The sequence below is a fragment of the Colias philodice genome, chromosome 3, assembly GCF_061535455.1.
Source record: "Colias philodice isolate Cphi_HAF_F1 chromosome 3, ilColPhil1 Martin Lab GWU primary, whole genome shotgun sequence".
In the NCBI taxonomy this organism is placed as follows: Eukaryota; Metazoa; Arthropoda; class Insecta; order Lepidoptera; family Pieridae; genus Colias; species Colias philodice.
In genome coordinates, this window is record NC_143088.1 from 11,986,733 (window position 1) to 12,009,577 (window position 22,845).

Genomic DNA, 22,845 nt, shown 5'->3' on the forward strand with positions numbered 1-22,845 from the left:
AATAAGTCCGCTCTTTCGTGCGCTTCATTTATGATGCGGATCGCCCGTACTATTGGTGCTTTCGCAAGAAGGTTAGTTCGTGCTGTGGGCACAATATATAGTCATACAATGATAAAGTTATAGTCATACAATGATAAAGTTATCATATTATTAGCGACTGCTATGCTCATATTAATTTGTTTCATGATATGTTATCAGCAAACCAACTCAGTACTCATGTATACATTCAATCATTCTGTGCTATAATTATTATAAACGTTATAATAATTACTTGATTCAATTAATCTAGCATATCATTAAATAACTTTCTGGGAAGATCTAACCAAATAATCAAATCGAAACAGTATCATAGTTGTCAACACATCACGTACTATAACTACTTTATTTTTATCTCTACTGAGCGGAAGTATGTGGAATTAAATACTGTTTACGAACTGAATCCAACTGCCTACCACCGACGAGCTGCACGCAATATCTAATATTTTTCTCCCTCCACTGGACCGATAAGTACGACAGTTGTTTATATAGAATTCATGATTTCATGACAGCGAAGGTTAGACAGTTAGACAATCGCTCCGCTATCGCTACAACGCGTTAGTTGCGATGACGTTTTGGTTGTTACAAGAGATACATAGCTGGAATAGAAGGTAAGAATCAATTTGATAATCACCTAATTTAAATGGCATTTCAAGGCCAATAATTAATGAATTCGAAAAAAAAATCTGACAGCTTGAAATAGGATTTTTTAAATTGGTAATTATAATTTCGGTGTACCTAACTCATCTTATCTTCACTTTTAGGTTAAAACTAATAATTATCACAGTGAAATCCACTATTTTATTTTAAAGATATTAGATTGGTGATCAGTCGAGATTAATGTTTGTTAAATTAAAATGAAATTATTGCGCCTTCAAGTCTCATACATTGTAAATATATTCATAACATAATTACCTACTTATTTAACGTTAATATTATTGGCAACCACAAAATTATATAAATATTATTGTGCACTCCATCATATTGCTTTTGCTTAAAATTTAAAGCACTTTAAGTATGTACGCCGATGAAATACGTTTTTATTCTTCAAAAATCATAACTATAAAACTATAGCCGAAATTCTTCATTGCTTATTAAACTTAAGCTAAACTGTATTTTCTCCTTGCTTAACATATTGTAAATACATTTTAATTAAACCGAAAATTTGCCGAACATTCCAGCTATCACGACATCTGCGCGTGACATTGTATCGGGCGGCCGGCTCCACGAGCTTACACCGAAGCGATCGCCGTGTGGCCGCCTATTACACCGCGCAGTGTGGAACGAAAATTTCATCGCAATTAAAATAATTCAGTGGTTTGATATAAAGTATTTATTTGCTTAATTTATTATTTGTACTAATACAAAATGTCTGAAAATGATAACGTTAGCAAGCCAGATGCCGAACAAATACAATTTAGCGATTTTATCCTAATGCGAGGTTCGTTAAAGGGACGTTTAACAAAATTTAAAAAGTTTTGTTGAAACTTTAAATAAAATACCTGTAGAAAATATTTCTAGTTTGCAAATTAAAGAATTGAATGTCCGTTTGCTCAAAATTGAAAGGGTTAATCAGAATTTGATAGGATTCAATCAAAATTAGAAATCGCTACTGATGTTCAAAGTCATCATGATGAAAGGGACTTATTTGAGACTTATTTTTTTTTATTTCTACGTTATAAGCTCGTGAGATTGAAGAGTCATACACAAATTATATTACTAAATTCAATAATAAAGACAACGACGCAACTAGTGATTGTAATAATTGGAATTCAAAGACGCGCATTAAATAAAGTGTGCCTCCTGCCACACATTGGAAGAAACCTCTGCTGTCTGCTGCGGCTGTCTCTTCAGCTCCTTCCAACGCCCCCCCAGGATGTCTACGACGCTAAATGGCAGCGGGGAAGGTAGGCGCGAGGCGCGGGGCAGCGGCGACTGGCGGCGCAGGCGACGGCGACGGAGAGGCGCGGGAGAGGGGAACCGCGGCCCGACGGCCGGATGACACCACACATCATCAGCCTTGGCGAGACGGGACGCACATCAACGCACATAGCTTTTAATTAGAGACCGTCTGCGACATAATATAACGTTTGTCATAATATTAGTTTTATCGTCATTAAAATAATTATAACAACTAAATGAGTTTTTGTTCTTGGTCTAAACCGAGACAATGTTGTTTTCACAATATTGAATTACTTGAAATTTACGGAAGTGTTTTTGATTATTTCAGATGACACATAATAGTGATATTAAATCAGCATTCTATGTTGTTCAATTCATAGAACTGCCTTTTGAAGGAATTGATGATTACGTATGCGTGCCGTGCAATTGGATAATAGTATACGTAGCGAATGGCAAGTCTGTTGTTGCTTATCCCAATAACGAAGATCCTATTGATAATAGAGATCGCGCGAAGAGAAAAGAGCGAATCAATGATGAGTGGAAATTTTATTTCGCCACTATCAAATATGAGTCAAGTGAGTTTAATTAAATTTATTGGTAAATAGATCGTGCGTTATATTATTGAAGTATATTCAGATTCAGAACATCTCATAAATTAAAAGGATTTTTTTTTCAGATTCTTACGATGATGCAGAATTTTGGATCGCTACGAGAAAGGATAATGGACCTGTGGTTGAAGAAAAATCAAAAGTAACAGGTGAAAATCAAATTATTTTTCATTGTAAATACATTTTTGAATACTTATTATTTTAAACTAGCTCTTACCCGCGGCTTCGCTCGCATGCTATATGGCGTTGAAATAGCTAGATTTTGAGATTATTTGACAAACAATTTTTTTATTATTCGTAAAAAATAAATTTCTGTCTAATAAATGACCGAAACGTCGCAGAAATAATAATGTAATTTTTATTATGATCCTATCTAGTCCACATTCCTGATATACATATTATAATTAATAATTATGGATGATAATACAAATAATATTTTCAAATAATAATAATAATTTTTAATTTCAGATATACAACTAGAGCTTTCGATAAACAACAAATTGCGCAGCGTCAATCAAAACCATTCGTCAGAATCCAAAGATAATTTTCGGAAACCACTGCCCAGAACATCAACAACAATGGAAAATTCTCACGCAGAAAAATCTGTCGTTTCTCATGCTGAAGAAAATACTGAACCAAGGTCTAAAACTCCGCGTACTGATCAAACCGAACAAGCTTTAAGCTCACCCGTAAAAGACGTTGATAAACGTATTGAAGTCACCAATGTCGATGACAAAGATCACTCTCAACGTGTTAAGAAGCCCGAACATAATTATAACATGAGCCAAGCTAACTCTTCTAGCAACGCAACGGATGTGTCAATGACAGCAACGCAACCTTCTACGGCAGATAATCAGAGCACTCAGCCGAATCAGTATAATCATCAAGAATGTATTCCAGACAGAAGTTCACTATCAAACTTTCTACCACAGATTGAGAATGTTCGATCACTTCCAAATGTTGACGATCACAAACTACCTGTTAATGAAGTTTCAAGTCAGAAAGTGTCTTCCGTTTATGAGGGATTATACTCACACAAAACTTCTGCTCATCTATACAGTCACATGAATGGGGGTCGATGTTTAGTACCATATCAAAGGCCGGTTAAAAAGACAATAGGTTCCACGAAAATACCAAGTAATTTGGCTATTGCTGCACAGAATCCATTGAATTCAATCGCCCAAACGAGACCTTTGTCGACGAGCTCAGTAGAACAACTATCAGTGGTTATTCAGAATCAATCTCAAAATGATCCACAAGTTTCAAGAACGCACACTGGAAATAGCAGAGACCAAACAGTTCCGCTCAGGAGCATCGGAATGATCTCTCAAGAAATTCATGGGCCTAGAATCAATTTCGATCCAAGGAATGTTTATCAGGGTGTCAATAATGCTGCAGCTACTTCACAACAGCCTTCAAGCTTATATCATAAGCCTCCTTGCTATATCCAACGATCGGATGGACATCAAAATTCAGTAGCGCATGAACAATATAATACGAACTCTTATCAAAATCAATATCTACCGACCAACCAAGATAACTTTCAACAAGAACTACTTCGGGGTTCTACAGAGAGAAACACTTACGATCATCGACCTACATCTCAAACTATCAATATGAGGATTCCATTAATCAGACAAAATTCAACACACCTTTCGAACTCGACGTATCAGACTCCCGAGGTTGCACAACAGAGACAGATGCAGCCAAACCATCTAAATTCACAGCAGCAACCGCAGAGTCCAACTGCAAATGATCCTGGGCGTAGTTCTGCAGATAGACCGACAGCTGCTGCCCAAAACTCTACGGCAAGGAGCTGCCAGATGAATTCCAGAATTATCTTAGAGCAGCAAATGTTGGACAACTTTTCTACCCTCTTTTCTCAAATGGGATCTACTTTGCGTTATACGACTGATATGTACAACACCTTACAAACTTCCATCTACGATACTGCCATGACATACAAAAAGTTATTGGTTGCTGTCGAAGAATTTAACACAGCGGGAAACACAGCTAACAATGCATCTCCTTCGAGCAACCCAGTACCAGATGTTCCACAGCCTTCTGAAGAAAGACACACTACAATAACAGCGAGTGCCTGTACTAGTAATCAAAATAAACATAGTAATGATGTTGCTAACAAAACGCCGAAAAAGAAACCCAGGAAGTTGTTCCGGTTCGTTCTACCACCGGAATATGACGCTCATGATTCAAGATGGACATTGAACTATCCAAAATATCTGCCAGGGCTCGTAGAACTTGTACCTGAAAGTCATATTTACGTCAGCTACGGAGACCTCAAATATTGTCTGCAAGAATCGAAAGATTGCCCATCATTAGCTCAACGATTATTAACAATAGTCTTCAACAGAAATGCACTGAGTGTTTGTTCATCATTGGGTGAGACAGTGAAGGCTTGTAATAGTGTCGGTTCTAATATAAGGCCAAATTTAGATGACCATGCGTGTACGGTACTGTTGAATTTTGTTATAGAGCATGGATTCCAACGTGATTGGACTACTGATCTTAAACCTATCTTCGATATGATACAGAGTAAGATGGAAGAGATTCGCTTCAAATATGGTATAATGGTTGAATGTTGATCACACAAATTGGGCCTACGACACTTTAATGTGCAAGTACTGCCCGGACAAAACCGACGACGTCAAGCTCACGTTTTCTGAGTGCGAACGCTGGATCAGGCAACTTCAAGCAAGACTCTCAACCCTGCAAGTCTAGTGAACGACATGATACAAAGAGAAGAACACTGGACTTAAACCGCAGCTGACGCGTGGCGTTTTTCAATGAAAAAAATTTCAGAAAGACTGGAATTAAAGTGATGCTAACGCCGCTTAGACCCAGTCTTTCTCGCACTATGAAAATTCAAAAATGAAAATTCTACTTCATCGTTCGGTGTCTCAAAAAAATTTTTACCCTCGTCAAAAAAATAAAAGTAAAGACTTTTTAAGAATTTTAAGAATATTCGTATGTAAGTAAAGCTATTCAATAATTTTAAAAAATTATTAAGGCCTAAAATTAAGAAATTAGTGTAATTATATCATTTAATAACATTGTTAAAATATGAATTCGGAAATAGTTGTAATTTTCATTGTGTATGTTAAGTGGATTTACGAGATGTCAATAGTGTCATTCATACTCATAGTAACACAAAAGAGTTCACAAGCTCAATTGTATGAAAATAATAATATAATATAAGCTTTTATTTCCTTACTTTTACAAAAATTTACACTTTAACTTAATACTAAATACTTTATATAATAAAACCTTAAAAACTAATATAATTATGTGTATTGTTAGTGACATTTTTAGTTATTCTATGTTAGTATTTATCTTATTATTCTATATTGTAAGGACCGCTTTGTGCGGTGAAAGCCTCCTCCAAAATTTTCCATTTCTGCCTATCATTAGCCAGTTTTACCCAGTGGTTCCCCGCTACACCAACAATGTCGTCTTGCCACCTTTTATAGGGTCTGCCTCTTTTTCGGCTCCTGTCCGCTAAAAACCAGTTTGTAACGATCGTTGACCATCTTTCATCTTTTTGCCTTTGGTTGTGTCCTGCCCATCTCCATTTTAATCGAAGAACATGATTACCGACGTCATTCGCTTTTGTTACTTTCCTTATTGATGTATTTTTTATATGGTCTTTTAATCGAATATTCATGTAGCTTCTTTCAATTCCTCGTTATAATTTTAATGTTTTTGAATAATATGGTTTTATTGATGATTCGTCAGTGCTCATTGTAGTTCCTAGCATATTTACCTATTGCCAAAAAAATTTTAAACTGATCGATCACGTGTTCGATAGCGAGACGCTGATCATTCCACTTTTCATCGATTTTAGTCATAAATAAAGCCCGTCTCTTGTATGAACCAATACTAGACCCAAAATATTACTTTCTAAAATATGTAGTGACAAAACTATATGTACTCCTTGACCAAGGGCTTATTTTTCGTAGATTTTATACAAATCTAACTTTTATATTGATCCTCACGATGGAACTTTCGAAAAAGTTTGCTATTTTTTGACCTGACTCATCAAACTGATTCAGAAAATACAATATATAACCCAAAAACTGACTTATGAAAGTATTTATTTATATTATAAACATTGTATACATTTGAACGCGGTTTGTCATCACAAAAACCTCTATAATGGAGAATATTCACTAATTTTGATTATTAGCAATCCATATTCTCTGTCAAAAATAAATAATACTAGTGAAAAAATTACTTCGATACGTCAATTAGTTTCCGATTTAGAAGTAAAACAAGTTGTAAACGCCCGGTGATGGTGTGACGTCACATCACAACACGCTCAATCTGGCTCACTCAGTCCGCTAGCGATCGCGCGCCCGTGCCGTCGAAATTATAATTAAATACTTTTAAAAATGTCCAATCTAAATACCAGAAAATCATGGGTTGTTCCTAAATGTAAAAATACAACTACCAATTCGCCGGATAAGTTGTTTTTTTTATAGTTGCAAAGGACGTAAACAAAAAATGGTTAGGTGCAAAACCTTTGGTGTCAGAATTTTCCGTGTTCTTACAGGTAAATTAGCTTGGAGAAATTTTTGCGTTTGTAGTAGTGTATGGTCAGCAAATAAAATAAAACAACATTTTATTTTTAGTTTTTATTTTATACAGGGTTACTTGTAAAACACCAGCAACCTCGCAGGACAAGATAGCTAACATCATAAATAACAACATTTGTTCTACGACTTTTGGCATAACGCAATAAATTATTTTTAAATGATTTTTTAAACTTTTATTGTACTCTCCTTACATTTGTAAGTCTATGTTCTATTAATTATCGGATGGACGACGCGACGCCCCCTTCCCCCTCTCGTTCGCTTTTTGTTTACGTAATTTTTGGGAGGCGTAGAGTTTATAATATTCAGACGGAAAATTAAATGAATATTTATTTTTGTATGAAAATAAAATCTAACAAATTATCAAAAGTCGAAATGTTGTTACTTATGATGTTAGCTATCTTGTCCTGCGAGGTTGCCGGTGTTTTACAAGTAACCCTGTATATATAAGGGATTTTAAATTAAACTATATGTGTTTCTCCTCTGAAAAAGATGAGACTTTATTTTAATATTTGCACATTTAACATACATATAACTTTTACATTAACAATGTTACTAAAATGAAAAATTTACTAACCTGAAAAAGAAACGACATTTAAAGTTTAATTCTTTAGTTTGAGAAGTCAAAGGCTTGCCTCGACCATGTTTTAACACTGGAGCCATATTGAATTAACAATATAAAGTTACAACACTTACACACAAATTAAACACTAGTTATGGCCCTGCCTTCATACAAAACTGCTGAATACGCCGTTCGCACGGGAATAGAATGTGGATGCGATTTCCCTTATAGCATCCAAGCTTACGTCTTTATAATTATTAAACTGTATAAATTCATTCTTTAACTCCGGTCTGCATCGTGCAGACATGGGTGTAAAAGTCTCATTTTAGCTATTAAATGTAGTTTTTAAGTACATCTGAGTTTTCATTTGGGGCCTCCGGCTGCGGGACATGTAATTCACTTCAACAAATATTATAACAATAATAACAAATAATAACAACAATCAACAAATACAAAATTTATCAATTAAACTACGTACATAATAATTATAATTTTTGAATGAAATGTGCTTTATGTTCTAACGCTACCAAACGACTGCACGTGGCACCTGCGGACAGCGTAAACTGGTTTATTCTGGTTTTGTGCGTGTTTCCACTTTCCACTATCAAGTGACGATTTATTTATTTGTTTTGTTTCGTAATTATTATGGTCAAATATTAATTATGAAACAAATTATTATGGACACGATATTTTATTGTTTCACGGTAGTCGCCTTGTCGTTTGCTCAAGGACGTAAAATTGAATGATATATTTTTTTTTATAAAGTCAAAACCATTTTCTTTCAAATAAAAACTTGTTTTTATTGAAAACAAAAGTGTTGCTAGGAATAAGTATAAAGTTAAATAGTAATGTTAGGATATCGAAACATTTTTGTATAGGCCAGAACGATATAGTGGAAACGCGCTCTAAGATCTGAGTAATATACACACCACTACATATGCAAAAATTTCTCCAAGCTAATTTACCTGTACATAGTACTACATATTATAATATTATAAGAAAATTGCAGCTGTTTTGCGTTATCCTTTGTTTTCTATACAAGTTTTAATCTATACTAGATTGTGCTTCTGCTCTGCTCGTATGGGCTAGGTATAGGTAGATGGCTAGTAAGATTTTTTCTTGTTTTAAGTTGAGAATGATATGGAGAACTATACTAAAACTAGCGGTCCGCCCCGGCTTCGCCCGTGGTACATAATATGAAAAATAGATGTTGGCCGATTCTCAGACTTACCCGATATGCACAGAAAATTTCATGAGAATCGGTCCACCCGTTTCGGAGGAGTATGCAGACTAACATTGTGACACGAGAATTTTATATATAAGATATATCTTCTTCTTCTTCTTATATATAAAAATGAATCGCAAAATGTGTTGGTAAGCGCATAACTCGAGAACGGCTGAACCGATTTCGATAATTCTTTTTTTATTATATTCCTTGAAGTACGAGGATGGTTTTTATGTAGAGAAAACGTAAATATGTACCACGGGCGAAGCCGGGGTGGACCGCTAGTCTTATATATAAAAATGAATCGCAAAATGTGTTGGTAAGCGCATAACTCGAGAACGGCTGAACCGATTTCGATAATTCTTTTTTTATTATATTCCTTGAAGTACGAGGATGGTTCTTATGTAGAGAAAACGTAAACATGTACCACGGGCGAAGCCGGGGCGGACCGCTAGTATATGTATATAAAAATGAATCGCAAAATGTGTTGGTAAGCGCATAACTCGAGAACGGCTGAACCGATTTCGATAATTCTTTTTTTATTATATTCCTTGAAGTACGAGGATGGTTCTTATGTAGAGAAAACGTTAACATGTACCACGGGCGAAGCCGGGGCGGACCGCTAGTATAAGATATAAGTTGGTCGGGGGAAGAATTAAACAAAAACAGGATATAGTTCCACACAAATTCAAATGTCAACAGGAAAATGAAGATAAACCTCAGAGATCAGCAGTGCAAAAACGCAATCGTATAGAATATTTTGAGAAACTATTCAATAAAGATGAAACTTTGGCATGACTGTTATTTTATTAAACGAATAATAATTAGTAATTACTATTATTGGACTATTAATGAAATTCGCGGATGAAAACCCATCAAAATACTGCGCAAGCTATAACACCTACTACAGCGCTGCCGACTTGATTAACGGCCACGGACACCGGCGGCGCGACCGACGGCGCGACCGGCGGCGCGGCAATTCGCGCGGCGCGGTAAGCACGCCACGGGCAAATGCGTTCGCCGCCGCGACCAGTGTAGACGAGGAGATGAGATAGCTTTATCAAAGTTAGCTCGACGTTGTTTGGAGAGTAGCAGCTTTTTTGCTCAAGATTTAATGTTTGGAAGATATAGTGGAGTACACGAATTAAATAGAAATCGTGTTACAGACGGAGAATTCCACCAAAAATATGAAAAATATAGGCATGATGAAAAATTATGTTGCGGGTGGCTAGACTTCCAAATAGCTGGTCTAGCTAGAATTTCTGCAATAAAAGCTTCCGTCTCCATTTTCGCGAAAAAAAAACAAACTATTTTAAATTAAGTTCGCTCCGGGAGTAGTCGCCGCGTCTGCCGCTCGACTCCGTGGCCTGCGCCGTAATAACTCATACATTTGTTTCGATCGCTAGTCGTGCCGCGCGATTCGCTCGGGGAAATTCGCCGGTCGTCTCGCTGGTCGCCGCTGCGCGTGGCATGCCCAGTACATTTCCATACATTTGATTCATTCGCAAGACGCGCCGCCAGTCGCGCCGCGCGAATTTTCGCTATAGCGAATTGTCCGTGGCCAGCACGTCGCGGCCGCGCGGCGCGTTGTGACGTGACGTCACAAGCGGTCACGTGACTATTAGCGGGACTCGATATTTTTCGAAACTTTGAATGCGTATAAAATCAAAACTACTTGGTATTTTTGACTACGACAAAAACTAGTGTATTTGTATACATACAGGCTTTACTGAGACACAATTTCAAGGGATTTGGCATACCTAGTAACATTCTTCATTCTCAAGGGTTTCTACACAGTAGAAAATTTTGCTTCATTGCGTCAAAAAAATTAGGATAACGGTTGACCCTAAAAGCCATCCCTGCAACTTCCCGCTCATTTTGTACTTAAGCGCTCAAAACTACACATTACGTTTTTGAGCTCTTAGAGCTCACATTTTTTTTTTGATCTGCTAAAAATGATCTGCTAAGTTCACTAACATCAGCGGTATGATATAATTATATTTATATATAAATAAATCACATAAGCTAATAATATACGCGAACTCGATTGTCGTAAATTTCTTATGATATCAAAGCTCGTGGATTCTTTGGGCATTCAAAATCGTATACCATTTCATAACGTAAAAGATTGTAGTTAGAAAATGTTAACTTTTTTTTTTTCTGTATCACAATCTCGATAAACCATCTCTAATAAAAAAGGCGCAGCCACACAAGCCACAGCTACTGTGTATGTCAAAGGGGTGCTCTACCTCGGTACTACCACTTGACAGTCTTTCCTGGGACATTCTAATATCTAATATATATTATAAAGGCGAAAGTTTGTAAGGATGTATGGATGTTTGTTACTCTTTCACGTAAAAACTACTGAACCGATTACAATGAAATTAAGCACACATATAGAGGGTAACTTGGATTAACACATAGGATAGTTTTTATTCCGGAAATCCCACGGGAACGGGAACTATGCGGGTTTTCCTTTGCAAACGCGGGCGAAGCCGCGGGCGGAAATCTAGTTCTGTATATAAAGGTAAATTGGTCTTTAGTAACACCACAACGCTCTTTTTTTAGTTAATCAGTAGATCTACTCTATAACTATTTCTCTCAACTAAAAAAGAGCGTTTGTGCCGAGCACACGTGTCAGAAGTGAAACTTATTTGGCAAGATTCAAATATACCACAAACGTCGCCTTACTCTACGGCGGGTATTGCCATGACGCGACCTTGAAATTTTACTCTCAACGCAGGCGCGTGAAACTTATTTAGTCACTTCAAAACAAGACTGCTCAGAGCTGAATCGAGTAACTAACCATACAAAAAGATAACTGATCGTTGCTAGTAAAGCCATAAGCAGCTAGTAAGTACAGATTAGCTATTTTGATACAGGCAATCTTCCATTAATCCACACAGAGAAGCTGTCCCAAAGGAGAGCTAGTGTGAATTCGCTTACGTCAACACTCCAAGTGACGAAACTTGAACTAATCCTGATAATTGTTGCCAACTAACCCGGCTAATATTATGCTACACAAGTTGGTAACTAGCTGTAACCCCCGACTTTGTTCATATCGATAATGTATACGTACATGTATTCAAATAATCTAACAAAGATTTAAATTAGGACTGTTTAGAGGCACTAAATTGGAAGTGGGATTTCACATTACATTTTTTAAATTCGCAGTCAAAACAGTTGAGCAGTTTTTGAGATACGCGTTAATAACAATGACAGACACATACACAACCAATCTAATAATTGTTTAATTTTACTAGAATACTGTTAATAATGTCGCTAATTTATTACTTTATTTTTGGGCAGATCTTGTCCATAATTACTTAAGTTTATAAATTTACAATATTGGCACAATACCTTTAAAACAGAAGCAGAAATTGCTGTTTGCACGCGAAACGCGAAGAAAAACTATTCAATTGCTGTAATTTTTCTAAACTAGCTAACTCAATTAGGCCCTAGTGTAGAGTTACAATATTACAGTAGATATAATTCTATTACAAAAGACTTATTAAGGTAAATATATTACCCAAAGTTAATTGGTTTTTTACGTCTAACAATAGTTCAGCAACGTACTTTTGGTGAAATAATAAATAAAACTGGTCCAGTATTTTTTGAATGTCTTCGTTATAAATGTTCAATCTTATCCTTTTTAAATAAACATCTCATTGTTGTAATTTAAAACTACCTATGCCCCACGGTTTACCCGCATTGCTCCGCTTTTCTTGGTCTTAGCGTGATGATATTATATTCTGTATAGCAAATAGCCTTCCTCGATAAAAGGACTATCTATCAGTGAAATAATGTTTCAAATTGGAACCGCAGTTCCCCTGATATTTGCGTGTTCAAGCAAACAAACAAACTCTTCATCTTTGTAATATTAATATGCGTTAAACACAAAGAAAAAAAAAACACAATAAATTTCTCATTTAATAGTATTAAATATGCTCAAAGTTCGAAGCGAAGTTCCGTGACAAGTAAATCTGTTCGGAATATCGCTAAAAATGACAAATGGGTATTACATGTTTTGAAGTCAGCTCGATACACGTGCGGTATTGGACCGGTTGAGCATATTTAAATGGTGAATTATTTATAGTGTTGCAATTGTTTTAAATGTTATGCCGAGTCGATTAAATTCAACTTTCAAATGTAATCTCAACTTTCATTGGATGCTCGGTTGTTTCATAATTATGTAAATTGCATCATGCATGAGAGCTGAGGATACCTGGGTTGATAAAAAATAGATTACAAAGATCAAAATCAGTATTAACCCTAGAAGCCTAATCTACGCCTGCGAGGCGTACAATAATTCGAATATTGGATGTATCTTTCTAACGGTTTAAGCTAGCGCGTCGTACTCTTTAGTTATCTCAGTGGCCGACGGGAGCTAGAGGACGATGCCTGTATCGTTATGGTAAGTCCCGCTATTTTTGATTTATCTAAGGGTTGCACGCCTGTGAGACGTATGTTTAGGCTTTGTGTAACTTTTAACTAAGATTAAGTGATTTTACTTTTGATTGTTTTTCGTGTATTTTATATCTTTTTTAAGAATTGTTTCAGGTATAAAATATATGTCACGGTCCAATATATTAAATGAAGACTATATTATCGCAATTTTGAACGGAGAAGACGTTCTTCTCACGAGGATTCAAATTCCGAAGTGGTGGATGACCAGATTATCGACGACGTTCAAAGCGAGGACGAAAATAATGAGTTGTTTGAGTTCGTTGCGTCATTACAAGAATCTGGGCCTTCTGAAGAAACTAATCCAACCATGCATGTCAAAATTATGTAATAAATGTAAAAAATCTGTGTGTGGCGAGCACAAGGTTGATTTATATGTAGACTGTTCCTAAAGTTAATCTAGTCCTTTAAAGTCTGGTTAGTTGTAATGTTTGATCTAAGAATATATAATTAGCATTAAACAAAATTTATACTCTATAAAAATAATGTATGTTTTAGTTGATTTTGAAGAAGTTAATTTTTTTGTTCCAATTTATGCATATTGTTTTTTATTTTGTAATAAACAACTGTGATAATTGATAACAGTGTGGTTTTATTTTTAGATTATTTCCCAAATTCAAATTTCCGCTTTATTAAAATAATAATAATTAAACAATATACCTAAAATAAGGGCTTTTATATGTGTACGCCTCTGAGACGTATATTAAGGCTTTGTGTACGTTCTATATAGATGAGGCTTCTAGGGTTAAATACCGTTGTATAAAGTTTTGAAAGAGATTCTTATAATATTATGCTACAAACGTACTCTACATCGGATAGAATCTTAATAGAAATATTCATGGACGTGTTAGGATTACGATAAAAATATCAATATATAAAAGAGGTGGTAGGTAAATATCGAAATACATTTTCGAGATATAGTTTTACGAGAAATCATTTATAATTTTTTGCGCATACTAAAAAAATCGTGTCACACACATCTACGTCAATAACGGAAAAAATCTATCAGGCGTTCATTTTACGACACCACGCATTTGGCTCTAACACACGCGACACAGGTTTAATATGAAGGCCGCACGATCAATATGTCTGGATTAGGTTTATGGTAAGGTACATTTTATGGTATAAGTATGTTCTACCTTTCGTCGGGTAAATTGCTCTGGGGTTTGGACGTGACAACAAATTATACCTACGTTGTAAGTTGATCTACGGCTTAAAGTTGTATTATTTTTAAAACCTTTTTGAAAAAAAAAAACAAACTGCTGCAAATTTACAGAGAAGATAGAAAGAAAGAAAGGACACATTACATTTCAACACACAAACACACACAAGTAGGTTGTTATAATTTCACATGGGGTATTAAAAATAGAGTCATCATTTATAACAAAATACGAACACAGTCTCACAGTCATAGTTGAAAGACGCAGGTTCGAATAAATATGCTTTATAAATATGCCTCATATTAGTATAAGTATTTGAATGTTATAAAACTAAATATCAAATGAAAATAGCTTTAAGAACTAAGGTCATAATATAGGGCTATCTTATTTATTGTCTTAAACTGGATGGCACTAACATAGTTCAGCAAGAACTTTCGTTAAATTGTCGTTAGCCTTAGTGGTTACCAGCAATAGCCGTTATTACTTTTAGGTCACAGTTTAGTTCCTTTTATAGTCTATATTTTGTTTCTCTAAACCACAGAATATAATATAATACTTTACTTATAGACTTTTTTATTTTCCCATTAATAATACTTTTTCTTAAAAAATATCGTGGCGATTATAAAAGGTTTTAAGGCATCTAAAGTGCATTATTACAGCAGATAGGTAAACTATTTTTAAATCATTCTTTTTATATTTTCTCTTATTATCTTGTAAGCTTAAAGCGCGTCACACACGGTGAAGATACTGTAATATTTTATAGTAGAGAATCTTAACATAAAATATTATAGTATCTTCACCGTGTGTGACGCGCTTAATGATCAAAATACTATAGATTTTAAAATTGGCTTACCTCAATTTTATGTTTATTTATACAAAATATTACAATCATTCAACATTTATAAAAATTATCATCAAATCGTGATGACATTATCATTTCACACGTCAAAAATACCCTATCAAATACACAAAATGCTCCCATAATTTCCACTAACACGCTTGCATATAATCAACGAAACATATTTGAATATATAACACCACAGAGGTTTGCCATATTCTAAAATTACTGTAACATTTTGTAACTAGAATTTCGTATTTAACCGGAAATTTTGAGTATTGGCACTAAAATACAGCACGCAACAGATAACGGAGGCAATGTGGCCAGAATTAATTGGAGCCAGGTCGCAGAACCGGCTAATGTTAGCATTACACTAATTGTGGAGCGCTTTGTTAAATAAAGAGGGTTTTTCAGTGTTATCCAGATCCAGAGTAGGATAGTGTTCGATAGTCAAAGATTTTGTTGTTCGAAACTAGGTTGAATAACGTATGTATTGGTTTTCCTTTCTAGCTGTATTGTGGCATAGATTTTTCAGTTCTATCTTAGGCTACCTTGGATATAGGAGTTGTAGATATGTGATAGTGCTTAATAATAAAGTTGGTTTTTAACAATAAGATTATTTTCTGTCAAACGGATTATATTGCTAGGTCACTGGTTTTAGCTATAGATTTTCCATTACTAAAATTTTAGAACTATATCCTAAAATCTTATAAGTTGATTATGAACATAATATGATTATATTATGATAAGATACTGTATAATAATTTGTTAAATTTAGTCGTTCAATAAACATATGGCTTGCTTGTTTAGGTCACCCTTAGAGGGGAGATATTTTTTCAGGCATAAAACTGCTATACTTAGGCTATACTTAGATCCTATTATCCTTATTTTGAAGGTGTGAACTCGTGAATAGTACTCAAATGTATTGATAATAAACAAGGGGAATAAAAACATGATTTATATAGATAATCCTGGCTTTGCTAACGTTCCAATGTGTCAATCTAGATTAAAAACGATAATAATATGTCATACAAATCCATTCAAACGGTTAAACCTGAAAAAATAATAAATGTTATATTCACTTGCCAATATTAATTTTTCCATTTAATACATACATATGTATATTAGCTGCGCCCCACGGTTTTACCAGCATCGCTCCGCAGATGTTAGTTTTAGCGTGATGATATTATAGCCTTTATCGATAAATGGGCTATCTAAGACCGAAAGAATTTTTCATATCGGACCAGTTGTTCCTGAGATTAGCGCGTTCAAACAAACAATTGAAATGTATGAATGAAATCAATGAATGATATTGATTCTTGACGTATTATAGAGTCATCATAATATAGTAGCTATAAATTGAGCGAAAAGATACACTTACAGTCTAGTTAATTATTCCACGAAAATGATTAACAATTGCGCAAGCAAAACCTGTGCAAAATACTTATAGCATAACATTTTATTTTTATAATAAAACATGACCATGACGCAAAAGTGCAGTTGAAATGAATAGAACGTTTAAAATAGCACAAACTAGGCAACTATATCGCAACTTTACATTAAACAAATTAAATAAATAAAATAAAATAAACAAAATAAACACAACATGCCACAAAGAGCTTTGAGCATTACTATTGGTGTCATTTTAATTTGCCAACTGAGCATCAAGGATTTGTATGTGTGCTACAGTTTTGTAGCAACGTAGCACAGCTACGTAACGCTACGGACCTACGAAGCTACGTCGCTACGACGCTACGACGCTCTACGGTAATGTGTGTCGCTACAACAATTATGAATGCAGTAGAGAAAGAATTGTTATACCTATTACTGAATATGAAGTTTTTTTGAATCTTTCTTAACACATTTGATGTATTTATATAATCACTGCATAGTATAAAAAAGTCACTTTTTCTGTCCCTATGCCCCTTTAAATCTTTAAAACTACACAACGGATTTTGATACGGTTTTTTTTAATAGATAGAGTGATTCAAGAAGGTTTTAGTATATTATAATTTATTATGTTTTAAGCGCGTCACACACGGTGAAGATACTATAATATTTTATCTTAAGATCCGGTATCAGCGTTCTGACCATCATTTTTCTTATTGGCATTGCGTACTAAGACCCCTGTAGAACCGCCATCCTGTTACAAATGACCCGAAATTTTGTGGGTCATTTGTAACAGCGCTTTAGACAAAGCGGGCGGAAAGCTAGTATTATTTAAATATAGTTTAGTACCTTGTTTACCTAGATATTATTATAAAACACTCGTGTCACAGTGCCTATAACCAAACATCTCCGAAACGGCTTCACCATTTTTTATAAATTTTGTGTATATTTGATAAGTCCTTAACATTTTATAGTAGTTGGTGATAAAGATGGACGCTATCTAGGTCAGCTAGTAATTTTATTGAACATTATTTAAGACTTTCCTTCAATATTTTACATTCAATATAGAAATGATTTTCGTTTAAATCAATTTATAATTACAGTAGTTAAAGCTTTTTGTACCTATTTCTTTGATCACGAGTCACGACTTGTAATATTGGCTCAAAATTATATAAAATTTCGACCTTTATAGAAATTGGTATAGAATTGCTTTGATAAACTTTCAGAAAAAGGGACTCATGTATTTCAAATACATTTTAAACGATAGAATCGTTGAAAAAAAAGGTTCTCAATTCGACTTAATTATTTTATATATGTAATAAATATTTATAGGGTTATATTTTGATTCTTATTTATTTGAGCTTGTCAGGTAGTTCCATAATTTTTAAAGTCAAACTAGTTTTAGAGAAATATTTAGTATTCCGTCATTACTGAATATCATCTGTAAATGCAATAGTTATGTCGTTTTATTTTCATTTATTATTTCATTTAATCAAGCATAAACTCTGTTATACACACATATACAAATTACACTCACAAATACTATTAGATATACCAATATTTAAACCAAGGATTAAACGCTAAAAACTATGAACAAAAGCTCAATTTCATTTCACTTTTGCCCCTTTAAAAAGAAAGGAAAATCGCCATCTAAAACCTCATAACACAGTAAGAGATTCACAACGAGGTCTTACGCCTTAGCTGAGACGGCCACAGATTATACGTTCAAATTTAAATGAGCTAATCTAGACTTAAACTGAGTTTCGGGATAATCTTCTGTAAACGACTGGCTCGATCCTAAAGTTTCGTAACTTCGCTCTGCGTTAGCGAATTGCTACTTATGCATTATTAGTTGCAGCTAACCTTTGGATGTTGAGATTTTTACTTTAGGAGAATTTTTTTACTTATATTATAAAGCTGAAGAGTTTGTTTATTTGTTTTCTTTCGGTGTTAGATAGTCCATTAGTAAATACCGTTCGTTTTCAGACATGCCTTTTTTGAAATACATATTTGCCTTTTATTGCCTGTATTCCTTTTTTGAGGTTGCGAGTCTCAAGTTATTTTTAGTATATTTGTTTTCAGTTTTTTTTTTTGTACTATTATTAATGTTTAGTTACCTTTTATCTTCGTTTTATTGCCAGTTACATTTTCAACTAGTTAGCAACACATACATTTAATATGTTGACTTTTGGTTAAACTCAAACATTTATTTATCCAATTAGACTTCTTCTAAAGCACTTTTGAACTGTCATAACATATTTTTAACATTTACCGATTCAGAAAGTAGTATCTATGGATAAGAACCAGCAAGAAAACATGCATAATCAACATTCATCATAACGAGCTTTCCGTCCACCGTTTCGCCCGCTTTGTCTAAAACTTAACAAATTATATACTAAAACAATCCTCTTGAATCGCTCTATCTATCAAAATCCGTTTCGTAATTTTTAAGATTTTAGCATACAAAGGGGCATAGGGACAGAGAAAGCGACTTTGTTTTATACTATGTAGTGATACCTACTCATACTCACAAACTATGACTAGTAGTTAAGGCGTCTTTGTAGCAATATATTTGCATATATATTACCCGCATACATCTATAGAACAACAAAGCGTAATCGCATAAAGGAAAGTAGGACAAATTGCACTAATTTGGTGCCGGTTGAGAGCAAACCGCGCCATTATCTCGATTGTTCTGACGCTCTGCCGTTTGTCAAAGTGTATCCGAAATAAACCATTCGCAAATACCGGTAAATACCTTTACTTAATGAGTGTTGGTTGGATTTATTTAGTTGAAGATTTAGTTTAGAAATTATTGAAAAAAACTTTGACTTCTTCTTCAAAAAATTCAGAAATGATATAAATCTTTAAAAATAAATTGTATTTATTCTTTTATTGTTTATTATTTAGGGCCGATTTTTCAATGCTTGGATAAAACTTATCCGTCCAATAAAGTATTACACGATAATTTTAAAATGTCACGTAAACTGTCAAATACGGGCAATTAGAATACGTTTTTAAAATGGTAGTTTTAAACATTATTCGATGAATAAGTTTTATCCAAGCATTGAAAAATCGGCCCTTAATATAATAAAATAAGAACTCACATTGTTATCTTTTTGAAATTGTATTGTTTCATCAATGAAAAATATAGTTAGTATAATAAAACAAAGGTTATATATCTTTAAATCCTTCCTTTTTCGAAAATTCTCCAAATTCTTAATCTTTGACAAAAAATAATATGTTCATTACATTAAACCATAGTCACTGACCACTACATAGTATAAAAAAGTCGCTTTCTCTGTCCCTATGTCCCTATGTATGCTTAAATCTTTAATACTTCGCAACGGATTTTGACGCATAGATAGAGTGGTTCTCAAGGAAGGTTTTGGTATATAATGTATTAGGTTTTAGACAAAGCGGGCGTAGCCGCGGGCGGAAAGCTAGTTTACAATATTACTCACTCAAAAATAAAGATAGAATTCTTATAATACTGCAACGCACTACTTTCATAAATGACCTATTTCATACAACAGAGTATCTTCCTTTGCAAAATTCCTATAAAATATTTAACAACAGTTCCTTGAGTGTTTTTGCTCATACCATATTTTTTGTCAAAGAAACGCAAAGAAGTGTCACTTAATAATTAATCAAAATATAAATGTATCTTGAACTAGCAATCCGCCCCTGCTTTGCCCGTCGTACATGTTTACGTTTTCTATCCATAAGAACCATAATCGTACTTCAAGGAATATTATAAAAAAAGAATTAACAAAATTGGTTAAGCTTTTCCCGAGTTTTGCGCTTACTAACACATTTTGCGATTCATTTTTACTATATAGATTTTTATATTATAAATGTTGTAATCGAGCACAAACATATATTTTTATGATAACATTTAAACTCCATAATTTCTAATAGACTGGGGTAGAAGCCTTTGAAAATAATGAAAAGATAAAAAAAATCGCAGTCGGATGAAACCCATTAGAGAAGGAGGGGAATATGATAAAAATGTAAGGAAAAATAAATTACGGTCAATCCGAGTTCGGGAAGCGGGAGGGGGGAGCTTTTAAGAGAAAAAAATGGTTTCTCTCGATTTCCGACAAAACTACAAGTCCTATAGAAAAAAGTTCAATGGCAAAGTTGTAGGTAATTAAAAGTTCTACAACTTTTGTATTCACAATTTTTTCACATAACCTAAAAATTTAGGTGAAAAATTCAAAAAACCAAGTTTTTGGTCTTTTATTTCTATCTACTTCAAAATTTATTTTTTTTCTACGAAATTTGGTGGAAACTTACTTTATTATGTCCCAAATACACTGTAATTTATTTGATTGAAAATATTTATTTTTTCGCCTTATTTTGAATTAATACCAAAAAAACAACCTAATTTTCAATCGAAAAGTCACCCGTCAAAATATCAGCTTTTTTCAAAAACTTGGGGTGCCTTTTATTCATTGAAATCTCTACTTTCATATGGTGTAAAAAAAATAAACACCACCATAGTAAATGTTCTCAGGAAATGCATACAAACAGTCTGAAAATTAGCTTTTACTAAATCAGGCACAATTCTTGAACTCTATATCTTCTCTTGTATCGGCTTTTCGGTAATATTTCAAAAGAAAAATAATTATCTGTTCTAAGTTTAATATTTTACAGCATATTCAAAAGCAAAATGATGTCGATAAAAACATTTCAGGTAGTTCGAGAAGTGTGCCTGATTTAGTAAAAGCTAACTTTCAGACTGTTTGTATGCATTTCCTGAGAACATTTACTATGGTGGTGTTTATTTTTTTTACACCATATGAAATTAGAGATTTCAATGAATAAAAGGCACCCCAAGTTTTTGAAAAAAGCTGATATTTTGACGGGTGACTTTTCGATTGAAAATTAGGTTGTTTTTTTGGTATTAATTCAAAATAAGGCGAAAAAATAAATATTTTCAATCAAATAAATTACAGTGTATTTGGGACATAATAAAGTAAGTTTCCACCAAATTTCGTAGAAAAAAAATAAATTTTGAAGTTGATAGAAATAAAAGACCAAAAACTTGGTTTTTTTAATTTTTCACCTAAATTTTTAGGTTATGTGAAAAAATTGTGAATACAAAAGTTGTAGAACTTTTAATTACCTACAACTTTGCCATTGAACTTTTTTCTATAGGACTTGTAGTTTTGTCGGAAATCGAGAGAAACCATTTTTTTCTCTTAAAAGCTCCCCCCTCCCGCTTCCCGAACTCGGATTGACCGTAATTTATTTTTCCTTACATTTTTATCATATTCCCCTCCTTTTCTAATGGGTTTCATCCGACTGCGATTTTTTTTTGTTTCAAAAATTATCTACTCTAGTCTAACATTATCTTCATTTAACAATTGAATGCACAACAAAATAATGTCCACAAACATTATGTTGATAAGAACTTCTGCCATTTTTCAAAGCGTAGGTACAATTGTTTTGAGTAGATAGCAGTGAAAAGCGCGAAATACGAGATAAGACTGAATGAAACCAACGGGAATGTGTTGTGAAACCTATTTTTTAAACAATGCGATGAAAGTACGTTTAAATAGTACTCTTTGAGCGCAGCGCGTCTATTATTTTTTTATTCTTTGTCCGCTTTCATTCTTAGTTGAAAGAATGATTTACGTATGTAGTAAAATACATTTGGGTTAAAGACTACGCAGTTATTAAGGCGTAATAGTGCCAGTTTTATAATAGACCATGTTATCTAAACTATTACTATATTATAATAAAGCGCTAATCTCAGGAACTAATGATCCGATTTGTAAATTTCTTTCGGTGTTAGATAGCCCATTTATTGAGGAAGGCTATAGGCTATATATCATTACGCTAAGACCAATAGAAGCAGAGCACTGCGGGTAAAACTGAGGGGTACAGATAGCATCTTATAAAATTAAAAGGAAATTATGGATAGGTATACTTAAAATAGTTTACGTGCAAATCCTTAATTAACTTATGTTATAATACTATACGGATAGTAAATAACTTTATTAAAATCCAATCTATAAATACCAAAATGGCGATTACTCAGAA

General features: G+C 33.8%; 1 protein-coding gene across 1 annotated transcript; it reads left to right on the forward strand.

Moving 5' to 3' along the window:
- Positions 1-555: 555 nt before the first annotated feature.
- Positions 556-5,736, forward strand: LOC149490069 (uncharacterized). The gene is made up of 5 exons (XM_089714865.1): positions 556-647; positions 1,218-1,353; positions 2,267-2,513; positions 2,615-2,695; positions 3,015-5,736. The coding sequence occupies exons 3-5, from the start codon at positions 2,267-2,269 to the stop codon at positions 5,147-5,149; spliced, it is 2,463 nt and encodes an 820-aa protein (XP_089570991.1). The 5' UTR covers positions 556-647; positions 1,218-1,353; the 3' UTR covers positions 5,150-5,736.
- Positions 5,737-22,845: the final 17,109 nt, after the last annotated feature.